Here is a 15,469-nt window from a genome sequence, read left to right as displayed (position 1 = left end):
TGTTGAAAATCCAAAAGGAAGAAAATTAAAAACCATCCATAATTCCATCACTCAGAGATAACCAGTGTTGATATATTTTTGTTTGTGTATTGCTAGACTTTTTCCTTTTTTGTGTTCTCTCTCTCTCTCTCTCTCTTTTTAAAATATTTATTTATTTACTTATTTGGCTACTCTGGGTCTTAGTTGCGGCACTCGGGATCTTCATTCCTGCATTCAGGATCTTCATTGCAGCATGCGGGATCTTTATTTTTTATTTATTTATTTTTAAAAAATTTATTTATTTAATTTATTTATTTTTGACTGCGTTGGCTCTTTGCTGCGCACGGCTTTCTCTAGTTGTGGCGAGCAGGGGCAACTCTTTGTTGCAATGCGCGGGCTTCTCATTGCAGTGGCTTCTCTTGTTGTGGAGCACAGGCTCTAGGTGCGTGGGCTTCAGTAGTTGTGGCACGTCGGCTCGGTAGTTGCGGCGCACAGGCTCAGTAGTTGTGGCACACGGGCTTAGTTGCTCCGTGGCATGTGGGATCTTCCTGGATCAGGGCTCGAACCTGTGTTCCCTGCATTGGTAGGCAGATTCTTAATCACTGTGCCACCAGGGGAGCCCCATGTGAGCTCTTTAGTTGTGGCATGCAGGCTCTTTAAGTTGTGGCATGCGGGATCTAATTCCCTGGGCCCGGGCCCCCTGCATTGGGAGTGTGGAGTCTTAACCGCTGGACCACCAGGGAAGTCCCTACTAGACTTTTTCTGCGTATAAATAAATAAATAAATAAATAAATAAATAAGGTCTATATATTTTGTATATAGGCAAAATAATATATATATTTTGTCTGTACAAAAATAGGGTAATACCACAGACACTGTTTCAGTGGCCAGGTAAATTGATAATATATTATGCCTGTTATGAGTATTTTATTAAATATTTAAAAATTAACCATTCTATAATCATAATTTTAATGGTCATAATATATCATAATTTATTTCCATTATTAAAAATGCTGTGATGAGCAGGTATCATTAAATTCATATCCTTAATATTTTGCTAAGTTTAAATTCCTGAAAGTGGATTTAAACATGTCAAAGTTTTAAAAATTGTAGTATTTTTAAGTTGCCCACCAGTTAGATCATGTCAATTTGTGTTCCCTTAAGAAGTGTAGGAGGGTGCTTGTTCTCCATACTTTCTACTCACCAGTTAGATATGGGTAAAATAGAATCTTATTGCTCTCTGAATATTCATTTCTTGGATGACTTTTAGATGAACACATTTTCTTGTATTTTTAATGTATTTTTCTTTTATTAATTGCCTGTTTCAGTTTGTTTTTTTAGTTGCTGTAGTTTTTTCCCTACTGATTAGAAAGAATTCTATCTATACATATACTTAACTCAGATGTTGCTAGAAATTTTTTTCCACTTATTTTTTATTAGTCTTCATTGATTTTGTTGACATACAGAGTTAAAAATTTTTGTGTATTTGATGTAATCATAATTTTAATGATTGGATTGTATCATAATTTGTTTGTAAGTTATTCTAAAAAATGCTGTGATGAGCATTTTTATCTTCAAATTCACATACTTATTTCTTTCCCTTTTTGATTTCTGCCTTTGGCTTCTTCTTAGAAAGGCCTTCCTGTGGAGAACTTTTATCATGTCCTTGAGTATATTGTTATATCTTGTATATGCATTTATAATAATGCTTCTTAAAGGTTCTATTTGTCATCTGTCAAGTAAATATTATCATTATATTTTTCTAGGTAAGGTGTTCCTCTTACATGACCCTGTATCTTCTTATGCTTACCTTTGTTGTATTATTTATCCTGTATTGTAATTATTTATATATTTGTTCATCTTCTCTAGTTAGGAGAGCTCTTTAGGTCAAGTTTTGATTCCTGTATTTCTCTGGGTCCTCAGTGACCATCATTACTGGTCTTAAGTCTCAGTAAATACTTATTGACTGAATGAATAGACATTCTGTCTTAAAGTAGATTCCAATTTGGAGGGGGTAGTATTGATTGAACATGAACATGTTGTATTTTTTTTTCTTTTTATTAGTTTCTGCTTTATAACAAAGTGAATCAGTCATACATATACATCTGTTCCCACATCCCTTCCCTCATGCATCTCCCACCCTCCCACCCTCCCCATCCCACCCCTCCAGGCAGTCACAAAGCACCGAGCTGATCTCCCTTTGCTCTGCAGCTGCTTCCCACTATCTATCTACCTTACGTTTGGTAGTGTATATATGTCCATGCCTCTCTTTCGCTTTGTCACAGCTTACCCTTCCCCCTCCCCATATCCACAAGTCCATTCTCAAGTAGGTCTGTGTCTTTATTCCCGTTTTACCCCTAGGTCCTTCATGACATTTTTTTTTTTAATTCCGTATATATGTGTTAGCATACGGTATTTGTCTTTCTCTTTCTGACTTACTTCACTCTGTATGACAGACTCTAGGTCTATCCACCTCATTACAAATAGCTCAGTTTCGTTTCTTTTTATGGCTGAGTAATATTCCATTGTATATATGTGCCACATCTTCTTTATCCATTCATCCGATGATGGACACTTAGGTTGTTTCCAGCTCCGGGCTATTGTGAATAGAGCTGCAATGAACATTTTGGTACATGTCTCTTTTGGAATTATGGTTTTCTCAGGGTATATGCCTAGTAGTGGGATTGCTGGGTCATATGGTAGTTCTATTTTTAGTTTTTTAAGGAACCTCCATACCGTTCTCCATAGCGGCTGTACCAATTCACATTCCCACCAGCAGTGCAAGAGTGTTCCCTTTTCTCCACACCCTCTCCAGCATTTATTGTTTCTAGATTTCTTGATGATGGCCATTCTGACTGGTGTGAGATGATATCTCATTGTAGTTTTGATTTGCATTTCTCTAATGATTAATGATGTTGAGCATTCTTTCATGTGTTTGTTGGAAGTCTGTATATCTTTGGAGAAATGCCTATTTAAGTCTTCTGCCCATTTTTGGATTGGGTTGTTTGTTTTTTTGCTATTGAGCTGCATGAGCTGTTTATAAATTTTGGAGATTAATCCTTTGTCAGTTGCTTCATTTGCAAATATTTTCTCCCATTCTGAGGGTTGTCTTTTGGTCTTGTTTATGGTTTCCTTTGCTGTGCAAAAGCTTTGAAGTTTCATTAGGTCCCATGTGTTTATCTTTGTTTTTATTTCCATTTCTCTAGGAGGTGGGTCCAAAAGGATCTTGCTGTGATTTATGTCATAGAGTGTTCTACCTATGTTTTCCTCTAAGAGTTTGATAGTGTCTGGCCTTACATTTAGGTCTTTAATCCATTTTGAGCTTATTTTTGTGTATGGTGTTAGGGAATGATCTAATCTCAAACTTTTACATGTCCCTGTCCAGTTTTCCCAGCACCACTTATTGAAGAGGCTGTCCTTTCTCCACTGTACATTCCTGCCTCCTTTATCAAAGATAAGTTGGCCATATGTGCGTGGGTTTATCTCTGGGCTTTCTATCCTGATCCACTGATCTATCTTTCTGTTTTTATGCCAGTACCACACTGTCTTGATTACTGTAGCTTTGTAGTATACTCTGAAGTCATGGAGTCTGATTCCTCCAGCTCTGTTTTTCGTTCTCAAGATTGCTTTGGCTATTCGGGGTCTTTTGTTTTTCCAAACAAATTTTGAAATTTTTTGTTCTAGTTCTGTGAAAAATGCCAGTGGTAGTTTGATAGGGATTGCATTGAATCTGTAGATTGCTTTGGGTAGTAGAGTCATTTTCACAATATTGATTCTTCCAATCCAGGAGCATAGTATATCTCTCCATCTATTTGTATCATCTTTAATTTCTTTCATCAGTGTCTTATAATTTTCTGCAAACAGGTCTTTTGTCTCCTTAGGTAGGTTTATTCCTAGATATTTTATTCTTTTTGTTGCAATGGTAAATGGGAGTGTTTTCTTGATTTCATTTTCAGATTTTTCATCATTAGTGTACAGGAATGCCAGAGATTTCTGTACATTAATTTTGTATCCTGCTACTTTACCAAATTCATTGATTAGCTCTAGTAGTTTTTTGGTAGCATCTTTAGGATTCTCTATGTATAGTATCATGTCATCTGCAAACAGTGACAGCTTTACTTCTTCTTTTCCAATTTGGATTCCTTTTATTTCCTTTTCTTCTCTGATTGCTGTGGCTAAAACTTCCAAAACTATGTTGAATAAGAGTGGTGAGAGTGGGCAGCCTTGTCTTGTTCCTGATCTTAGTGGAAATGGTTTCAGTTTTTCACCATTGAGGACAATGTTGGCTGTGGGTTTGTCATATATGGCCTTTATTATGTTGAGGAAAGTTCCCTCTATGCCTACTTTCTGCAGGGCTTTTATCATAAATGGGTGTTGAATTTTGTCGAAAGCTTTCTCTGCATCTATTGAGATGATCATATGGTTTTTCTCCTTCAGCTTGTTAATATGGTGTATCACATTGATTGATTTGCGTATATTGAAGAATCCTTGCATTCCTGGAATAAACCCCACTTGATCATGGTGTATGATCCTTTTAATGTGCTGTTGGATTCTGTTTGCTAGTATTTTGTTGAGGATTTTTGCATCTATGTTCATCAGTGATATTGGCCTGTAGTTTTCTTTCTTTGTGACATCCTTGCCTGGTTTTGGTATCAAGGTGATGGTGGCCTCGTAGAATGAGTTTGGGAGTGTTCCTTCCTCTGATATTGTTTGGAAGAGTTTGAGAAGGATGGGTGTTAGCTCTTCTCTAAATGTTTGATAGAATTCGCCTGTGAAGCCATCTGGTCCTGGGCTTTTGTTTGATGGAAGATTTTTAATCACAGTTTCAATTTCAGTGCTTGTGATTGGTCTATTCATATTTTCTATTTCTTCCTGAGTCAGTCTTGGCAGGTTGTGCATTTCTAAGAATTTGTCCATCTCTTCCAGGTTGTCCATTTTATTGGCATAGAGTTGCTTATAGTAATCTCTCATGATCTTTTGTATTTCTGCAGTGTCAGTTGTTACTTCTCCTTTTTCATTTCTAATTCTATTGATTTGAGTCTTCTCCCTTCTTTTCTTGATGAGTCTGGCTAATGGTTTATCAATTTTGTTTATCTTCTCAAAGAACCAGCTTTTAGTTTTATTGATCTTTGCTATCGTTTCCTTCATTTCTTTTTCATTTATTTCTGATCTGATTTTTATGATTTCTTTCCTTCTGCTAACTTTGGGATGTTTTTGTTCTTCTTTCTCTAATTGCTTTAGGTGCAAGGTTAGGTTGTTTATTCGAGATGTTTCCTGTTTCTTAAGGTGGGATTGTATTGCTATAAACTTCCCTCTTAGAACTGCTTTTGCTGCATCCCATAGGTTTTGGGTCGTCGTGTCTCCATTGTCATTTGTTTCTAGGTATTTTTAAATTTCCTCTTTGATTTCTTCAGTTATCACTTCGTTATTCAGTAGTGTATTGTTTAGCCTCCATGTGTTTGTATTTTTTACAGCTCTTTTCCTGTAATTGATATCTAGTCTCATAGCATTGTGGTCAGAAAAGATACTTGATACAATTTCAATTTTCTTAAATTTACCAAGGCTTGATTTGTGACACAAGATGTGATCTATCCTGGAGAATGTTCCATGAGCACTTGAGAAAAATGTGTATTCTGTTATTTTTGGATGGAATGTCCTATAAATATCAATTAAGTCCATCTTGTTTAATGTATCATTTAAAGCTTGTGTTTCCTTATTTATTTTCATTTTGGAAGATCTGTCCATTGGTGAAAGTGGGGTGTTAAAGTCCCCTAGTATGATTGTGTTACTGTCGATTTCTCCTTTTATGGCTGTTAGTATTTGCCTTATGTATTGAGGTGCTCCTATGTTTGGTGCATAAATATTTACAATTGTTATATCTTCTTCTTGGATCGATCCCTTGATCATTATGTAGTGTCCTTCTTTGTCTCTTCTAGTAGTCTTTATTTTAAAGTCTATTTTGTCTGATATGAGAATTGCTACTCCAGCTTTCTTTTGGTTTCCATTTGCATGGAATATCTTTTTCCATCCCCTTACTTTCAGTCTGTATGTGTCTCTAGGTCTGAAGTGGGTCTCTTGTAGACAGCATATATCTGGGTCTTGTTTTTGTATCCATTCAGCCAATCTGTGTCTTTTGGTGGGAGCATTTAGTCCATTTACATTTAAGGTAATTATCGATATGTATGTTCCTATTCCCATTTTCTTAATTGTTTTGGGTTCGTTATTGTAGGTCTTTTACTTCTGTTGTGTTTCTTGCCTAGAGAAGTTCCTTTAGCATTTGTTGTAAAGCTGGTTTGGTGGTGCTGAACTCTCTCAGCTTTTGCTTGTCTGTAAACGTTTTAATTTCTCCATCAAATCTGAATGAGATCCTTGCTGGGTAGAGTAATCTTGGTTGCAGGTTTTTCTCTTTCATCACTTTAATTATGTCCTGCCACTCCCTTCTGGCGTGTAGAGTTTCTGCTGAGAGATCAGCTGTTATCCTGATGGGGATTCCCTTGTGTGTTATTTGTTGTTTTTGCCTTGCTGCTTTTAATATGATTTCTTTGTGTTTAATTTTTGACAGTTTGATTAATATGTGTCTTGGCATATTTCTCCTTGGATTTATTCTGTATGGGACTCTCCGTGCCTCCTGGACTTGATTAACTATTTCCTTTCCCATGTTAGGGAAGTTTTCAACTATAATCTCTTCAAATATTTTCTCAGTCCCTTTCTTTTTCTCTTCTTCTTCTGGAACCCCTATAATTCGAATGTTGGTGCGTTTAATGTTGTCCCAGAGGTCTCTGAGACTGTCCTTGGTTCTTTTCATTCTTTTTTCTTTATTTTGCTCTGCAGCAGTTATTTCTACTATTTTATCTTCCACCTCACTTATCCGTTCTTCTGCCTCAGTTATTCTGCTATTGATCCCATCTAGAGTATTTTTCATTTCATTTATTGTGTTTTTAATCGATGCTTGATTCATCTTTAGTTCTTCTAGGTCCTTGTTAACTGTTTCTTGCATTTTGTCTATTCTATTTCCAAGATTTTGGATCTGGGAAATAGAATCTTGGATCATCTTTACCATCATTATTCTGAATTCTTTTTCAGGTAGACTGCCTATTATCTCTTCATTTGTTAGGTCTGGTGGGTTTTTATCTTGCTCCTTCTCCTGCTGTGTGTTTTTCTGTCTTCTCATTTTGCTTATGTTACTGTGTTTGGGGTCTCCTTTTTGCAGGCTGCAGGTTCGTAGTTCCCGTTGTTTTTGGTGTCTGTCCCCAGTGGCTAAGGTTGGTTTAGTGGGTTGTGTAGGCTTCCTGGTGGAGGGTACTAGTGCCTGTGTTCTGGTGGATGAGGCTGGATCTTGTCTTTCTGGTGGGCATGACCTTCAACATCCTTAAATGTCGAATATCACCCTCCGTATACAGACTACCAGGTCAACTCGAGTTTATCCCAGACCAAATTCAAGCAAAGTGGTGATGCTATTCACTTTGTCCACATGGTAATGAGAGGCACCGTGGGAGATAATATTAGGAGCCACTAGGTCTTGGGTTCTGTGGATGACCTTTTCCTCCCGGCGTCGCCTGGGTCCTTAGGAAACTCAGCTTCCGTGGACACAGCCCTGCGTCGTCCTGAAACCGAAACCCCAGCGAGTCCTAAGGAGACTGAATTCCTGTCAGCAGAGACGCTGAGCCGGCGTCTCAGCGGTGCCTGAGGAGACACAACTCCTCTCAGCTGCTCGCAGGGAGGGGGAACACGCATGCCGAACATGTTGTATTGTTCTCATCTTTTCAGATGTGGTGGAAACCAGTGAATGAATTAGTAGCCAGAAATGATTTTTCTCTACTTCATTTATTCACTTTTTTCCTATTAGTCATTTTATATATATATATATATATATATATATATATATATATATATATATATATATATATATATTCAACATATAGTTTTTTGAATGCCAGGAAACACTTATATCTCATGCACCATCTTAGGTGCTAGGTATACAGTAATGAACAATATATAAGGAGCTTCAAGGAAGCTACAGTTTAGTGGCGATAAAGATAAAGAAAAAACCCAGACATTTACAACACGTTTTTCATGCCGATAATGATAAGGGAAGTAGAAAGTGCTATGGGACCACATTATAGGGACAGGTAACCCAGACTTGGTAGAGTTACATCAAACTATATAGAATGGGCAAATTAAAAAATGGTTAAAAAAAAGAGTGGTCATATTTCACTTTCTGTCAATATGTAAAGGACAGTGAATCCAAAGATAAGCCAAAATTGGTTTCTGTGTGTAGTAGTTGTCTATTGATGTATAACAAGTTTAGTGGCTTAAAAAGCAAATTTAGTGGCCTAAAAACAACACACGTTTATTATCTCAGTTTCTGTGGATCAAGAGTCTACGCATGGATTCTGCTCAGGGTCTCACAAGACTGCAGTCAAGGTGTTGACAAGGGCTGCAGTTTCATCTGAATCTTGACTGGAGAAGGATCTGCTTCGAAGCTCATGTGGTTGTTGGCAGCATTCACTTTCTAATGAACTATCAGACTGAGGGCCTCGTTTTTATTCTCTTTAATGGACTTTATTTTTAAAGCAGTTTTAGGTTCACAGCAAATTTGAGAGGAAGGTGCAGAGTTTTCCTATATGCCCTGTCCCCACACATGCACAGCCTCCCCGTTATCAACATCCCCCACCAGAGTGGTACATTTGTTACAAATGATGAACTTACATTGACACATCACTATCTCCCACCAAAGTCCATTGTTTATATTAGGATTCTCTCTTTGGGTTGTACATTCCATGAGTTTGGACAAATATATAATGATGTGTATGCACTATGACGGTGTCATACAGAGTAGCTTCACTGCCCTAAAAATCCTCTGTGCACCACCTGTTCATCTCTCCTTACCACCAACTCCTGGCAACCACTGATAGTTTTACTGTCTCCACAGTTTTGCCTTTTCCAGACTGTCATATAATTGGAATAATACAGTTTGTAGCCTTTTCATATTGGCTTCTTTCCCTTACTAATATGAATTTGTTTCCTCCATGTTTTTTCATGGCTTGATAGTGTACATTTCTTTTTAGTGTTGAATTGAATTCCATTGTTAGATTTATCCATTCACTTGCTAAAGGACATCTTGATCGCTTCCATCTTTTGGTAATTATGAATAAAACTGCTAAACATATCTGTATGCAGAACATACATTTTCAGCTCCTTTGGGTAAATACTAAAGAGCACAATTGCTGGATTGTATGGCAAGAGTATGTTTACTTTTGTAAGAAACTGCCAAACTATCTTCCTAAGTGGTGATAACATTTTGCATTCCTACCAGCAATAAAAAAGTTCCTTTTGCTCTACATCTTGACAGCATTTGGGGTTGTTAGTGTTCTGAATTTGTGTCATTCTAATAGGTATGTGGTCGTATCTCATTGTTTTAATTTACATTTCCCTGATTACATATGATGTGGAGCATCTTTTCATATGCTTTTTTGTCATCTGTATATCTTCTTTGGTGAAGTGTCTATTAAGGTCTTTGGCCTATTTTTTAAAATTGGGTTGTTTTCTTATTGTTGAGTTTTAAGAGTTCTTAATGAGATGTGTCTTTTGAAAATATTTTGGACATACCTTATCAGATGTGTCTTTTGCAAATATTTTCTCTTAGTCTGTGGCTTGTCTTTTTATTCTCTTGACATTGTCTTTTGCAGAACAGAAATTTTTAATTTTAATGAAGTCTAGCTTGTCAGTTATTTCTTTTATAGATTGTGCCTTTGGTATTTTATCTAAAAAGTCACCACCAAACCCAAGGTCGTTTAGATTTTCTCCTATGTTAACTTATAGGAATTTTATGGTTTTGGTGTTTTACATGTAGATATGTAATCAGTTTCAAGTTAATTTTTGTGAAGGTTGTAAAGTCTATGCTTAAAGTCACTGTGACCTCAGTATTTTGCTGGCTATTGCCCAGAGGCTGCTCTTAGTTACTTGCCTGTTGGCCTTTCCAATTTGGCCTCTTGCTTCCACAAATCCAGCAAGAGAGAGAGAGAGTGTGCTAGTAAGACAAACGCTATAATCTTATGTAATGTACTGATGAAGCCATATCCTGTCATTTTTCCTGTATTCTAATCACAGGTCCTGTCCACACTCAAGGGGAGGATGTAAGTACTAGGAGGCAGGGATAATTGGGGGCTATCTTATAATCTGTTATCCACACTATGGATTACTTGAAATATAGTATTATATATTAGAAACCTTTGGGCTACATGTCACATGTTAAGGTTAAACAAATACTTTTTGGTAGTCTGGTAGTGGTTTGAGAATATTCCTCCAAATTTTTTTTCTATGCATTTAGTGACATGGCATATTATTTTCTATAATAACCATCCTATTGTACATCCTAATTGCTTCTTAACCTCGTTCTAAACTTTAAAGTAATAACATCTCAGTATGTGTGTCTTTCTTTTCTTTCTGTGTTTGTATCAATATAAAGTTAAAATATACAACTTTGCATTTATTACCTTAAATCTTTCTTTTCTGTCTTGGGACAGGTACACCAGGAGCGTCTCTATCAAGAATACAATTTCAGCAAGGCTGAGGGCCATCTGAAACAGTTGGAGAAGATATATACTCAGCAAATACAGAGCAAGGATATAGAATTGACCTCTATGAAAGGGGAGGTCACTTCCATGAAGAAAGTGCTAGAAGAATACAAGAAAAAGTTCAGTGACATCTCTGAGAAACTTATGGAGAGAAATCGCCAGTATCAAAAGCTCCAAGGCCTTTATGATAGCCTTAGGCTACGAAATATCACTATTGCTAACCAAGATGGTACCCTTGAACCATCTATGATTGCACAGTCTGGTGTTTTTGGCTTCCCATTAGGTAAGAAATGACATGTAATATCCAATATCTGTTCTTTAAATCAGTGATTTTTCACACTGTGCCTTGCATAATTCCAAGCAGTTAGTGGAGACTCCAGAGACCTAGAGTAGTAGTAGGCTCTAAGTTCTTCATCTGCATGTCAACCTGCCCATCATTACTTTTATCTATTTTATTTGCTTACATTTAAGTTACATCTTCAATTTATTTGAACAGAGAGTAAATAATTCCAAAATTAAAGTTGCAAATTGCCACTTCAGATGAAAAGCTATTTAGTTGCAGTAATAATAATAATATTAGCTGCCATTTAATGATTCCTTACTAAGTGCTAGAGACTATTATAACCTTACATGTATTTGTGTTATTTTCAAAACTTTATGAGGTAGGTGTTATTATCATCATCCCTATTTTACAAATGAGAAAACTGAGGAACAGAAAGTTTAAGTAAATTGGTCAAGGTCACAGAGCTATCTTCAGAGCCCACACTCTTAAGTATTTGCTATCCTCTGAGAAGGCCATGTTTTAGTTTCTTTCACATGACAATACTGATTGTACAGTTCTTAAGTTATTTTTGGTTGTTTGGTTTGTTTGTTCTTCTGTTTATTCATTCAGACATTCATCAAATATTTACCAAACATGATTCATGTGCCAGGCTACTAGGCATAATCTTAAGCAATGAGTATATAAGGATTATCCAGATAGAATTTCTGCCCCATGGAAATGTACAGTCTAGCTTTTCTGCTTATTAGATGCCTTGTCAGATGCAATGAATCTCATATCTCTTCCTGAGTTCTCCCCTTTATACTACTCTTGATATAACAGAATCCAATAGTTTTTACTATGCTATTAATAAATTTTGGCACACAAAAAAGTAAAAATTCTTGAGCTGGATTTTTATAAAACCTCATTTTTTGAATTTTATTGTGGGGAAGGATGTCCTAGAAAAGGCATGAAGTAATGAGATGAAAAATATCAGATATGAGAATCAAAACAAAAATACGTTTCTTCTTAACTTTCAGTTAATCCTATAATTTAGTCAATCAAAGTATTATTGTTTGTGGGCATTATAGGTGTTCTTATTTTTTCCTTGTCACTGTCCACATTTATTTCGATTTCTTTCATTTTCACCAGTTCTTACCTGTTCCTCTTTTTGTGCACACTTACCTTTCTAATACTTTTACCTCTTGCTACCATTGTTGGCTTGAAGCAGATATAGTCAGCGTTCTCCTTTAGTTATGTAACTAAAGCCAAGGATGTGTTCAGTGGAAGTTGTTAAATGCTTATTTTATTAGATCTATTGTACAATTTTTCTTAAGGCTATTCTAATTGATCTCGGGTCATAAATATGTGCCAGGTTTTCATGGTTGTCATATGTTTTCCAGAGTGTTTATGGAAGTCCTAAAAAAAGATTTGTTCTTAAAAGTTTACACACACACACGAATACATATGATATTCCTTTGATGTAGATTAATAGATAATGAATGAAATTGTGGTACTATAAATTCTAGCTCTACTAAAGTATTTCATTGTGTTAAATTACTTTTGGTGATGAGATAATGGCTATCATTGGAAACTGCACACAGAAGAAGGTATGGTATATATACTGTGGTCAGGGTAGGGGACCGTCATAGTCCTTTTCTTTATCCAAGCTTTATGTTTTAGCCATCTCATAGGAGTTGAGTTCTGTTACAATATTTATTGAATGACTTTGTCTTTTTGTTCCAAAAGATCTGTAAGGAAATAGATGCTTAAGTTCTTCCCTTATTTTTCTCCTAGGGAACAACTCCAAGTTTCCTTTGGACAATACACCAGTTCGAAATCGGGGTGGTGGAGATGGAGATTTTCAGTTCAGACCATTTTTTGTGGGTTCTCCCACAGCACCTGAACCCACCAACAGCTTTTTTAGTTTTGCCTCCCCAAGTAATGAATTAGAGCAGCAGCAAGTCTCTAGCAGGGCCTTTAAAGTAAAAAGAATTTAGTTCACCTTACAGAATGTTTCTCTGTTTACTTTCAGTGATTTCATTTAGTAAATAATCTTTGTTTTAGATAGGAGTCACCACCCTCTCTGTGTTTGTATTGTCTTCGAAGTTGTCTTCACATTTTCAACTTATAAGAGATTCAGTGGCAGTGGTGGGTGGCTTTAGAATCAGGTTTCCTTTTCTGTTTCTATTCTTTAAGGCGTAAGCGTTTTATTAAACTCAATTTTAGGGTGAACTGTTGAGTTTTCACTGGTAGTGAAAAGCTTACAATATTACTGGGTGTTTTGTAGATCACCATTTGTTTCTGTCTGGGCTATTTCTGACTAGGCCATGTTTTTAAACATACTATATAAGCACCTATGTTATATGGCTACATGTCACTTTGGGTTCTGGTATTTATACATACATGTATATGTATGTTCCTTTACATTGTTTTTTTGCTGCATTTGGCAGTATGTTTATGTGAAGATTTTGGTTTCAGGAAATAGTGAGTGAGCCTGTAGCTTGTTACTTGGGTGTGTACATTTATTTGTATATATTAATGTATTTGCCCTGTATTAACTTGTTGGAGGTGTGCTCATGTCAGTGAGTGAAGGTACAATTTGATGCATGTATGTTTAGTTCCTATTTCTAGTTAAAAATAATTCACATTGGTAAAGTTGACTTTTTGGCATTTATTTTAGAATAAAATTACTTTCTTTACCCTTTTGCTAGCTGTTGCCCTGGGTCTACTTATTTAGGAATGCACTTCTACTTCAGAAAACTTACCAATGTGTTGTTGATCTCAAGAGATTATACTAATTAATATACTTCTGATGATTTATTCCTTGTTTTTCTTTATTAAATAGTGATCATTTCTGACTACTATCACAGGAAACTTATTTAAAATGTAGAGCCAAGAAAGAAATTTGAAGGACACTTTCAGTAACTTTACATCCTGTTAGAGGCAAGACTTGAAAGTATACTGGTTGGGGAGGAAGAACATCAAGGTTCCAGTTTTTTTTTTTTTCCATCTGTTAGTTGTACACGTTTGAGTTTAAATTTCCTGGGCCTTTGTTTCTACATCTGTAAAGCGAGGGATTGAATTAAATTATCCTTAAAGCCTTTTCTACCTCTTAGATTTTATGATTTATTGTTACTGGTTTGGGAGGAACTACAATGGAATTACCCTAAATTCCAAATTCCATTGTTTTTTAGGTAATAAAAGTCATACTGAAATCATTTGAGGAGATTTTATATTTTGTTATTGCAGAAAGGCAAATGAATGCCCTTGCTTTACATAATTTAATAGCAAGCAAGTAATGTTTTCTTCTTTAGGGGTATAGAATATAAAATCTCTTCAAAAATATTTTTTACTGAACCCCAAATTAAAATGGTGTCTGAGAAAGAGGATGAAAAAGATCTTGACTTAAAAGCTTAAAAACATCCCTCCCTATTTCATTGCTAATTACACAGATTTTATAGATTGCAAAGTTTTTTCTTCTCTATGAAGTTTTAAATTTTGTTAAAAAGTGATTTGAAGAAATAATTTTTGTACATTCATGATTTCTGCCCTGAACCTTTGCTTCTTCCTTTGTTAGGTTCACAGAATCAGTTTGAAGTGTAAGTAAGCTATAATTAAAACTAAAAAGTAAAGAAAAACTCTGGTGGACTATTACGTGGTACTTAAAAAAAGTTATTTAAGAGTTTAATACATTCATATGGTATGAATTCAAAAGGTACCAAAAAGATTCACAGAGTGAAAATTCTACCTTTCACCCCTATTCCCCAACCACTCACTTCCCCTTTCTGGAAGCAATTACTGTTCCCAGTGTCTTGTGTCTCTTTCAGAGATAGTCTATGTGGAAGCAAATACTTTTTTACGTAAAAATTATGTTTGGGAACTTCCCTGGTAGCACAGAGGTTAAGAATCCACCTGTGTCCACCTGGGGACACAGGTTCGAGCCCTGGTCCGAGAAGATCCACGTGCTGCGTATCAACTAAGCCCCTGTGCCACAGCTACTGAGCCTGTGCTCTAGAGCCCGTGAGCCACAACTACTGAGCCTGTGTGTCTAGAGCCAGTGCTCCACAACAAGAGAAGCCACCGCAATGAGAAGCCCGCGCACCGCAACGAAGAGCAGCCCCCACTCACTGCGGCTAGAGAAACCCGCGTGCAGCAATGAAGACCCAATGCAGCCAAAAATAAATAAATATATTAAAAAAATTTTTAATAAAAATTATGTTTGTTTTTGAATAGGTAATACATGTACATGATAAAACATTCAAAAGTGTACACAGTGAAAAGAATGTTCTTTGCCTAGGCAACTCTCAGTCCCCCTATTTCCCTCTCCAGAGACATTGTTTTTTTAAATACCCTTGGGGATAAAGTCTATCAATATTATAAGCATTATTAGTGTACTAATACATATACTATTAGTGTATTAGTGATGGCTTTCTTAATACCATCCCGAGTACAGTAGATTTATTAGGATAGTGTGTTCAAAATCATAAAATTCCTCATGTATAGACAATCACTGTAAGGCCTGGAAAACATTCAGACAAGTTACCTTACCATTGTACTACATCTCCTGCAAAATTTTAAACTTAACAACACAGGCATCCACTGTCTTAGCTTGTTTTCTTTTTTGGGGTATTATAATCTTGGTATAAATAAA

The 15,469-nt window shown here is 36.1% G+C and overlaps 1 protein-coding gene across 8 annotated transcripts in view; it reads left to right on the top strand.

Annotated features, from left to right (window-relative positions):
- CCNB1IP1 (cyclin B1 interacting protein 1) overlaps nucleotides 1-15,031 on the top strand; it is a 32,997-nt gene extending 17,966 nt beyond the window's left edge. For all 8 annotated transcript variants that reach the window (XM_082617925.1, XM_082617922.1, XM_082617918.1 and 5 more), the window contains 2 exons: nucleotides 10,506-10,839; nucleotides 12,613-15,031. In XM_082617925.1, the coding sequence (XP_082474051.1) occupies nucleotides 10,506-10,839; nucleotides 12,613-12,815 (537 nt within the window). In that variant the 3' untranslated portion in view covers nucleotides 12,816-15,031. The remainder of the gene's footprint in view (nucleotides 1-10,505; nucleotides 10,840-12,612) is intronic.
- The last annotated feature ends 438 nt before the right edge of the window (nucleotides 15,032-15,469 follow it).

Source organism: Mesoplodon mirus (genome assembly GCF_964341445.2).
Source record: "Mesoplodon mirus genome assembly, chromosome: 4".
Lineage (NCBI taxonomy): Eukaryota > Metazoa > Chordata > Mammalia > Artiodactyla > Ziphiidae > Mesoplodon > Mesoplodon mirus.
The sequence above is the reverse complement of the archived record's forward strand: the minus strand, read 5'-3'. Positions and strand labels throughout refer to the sequence as shown.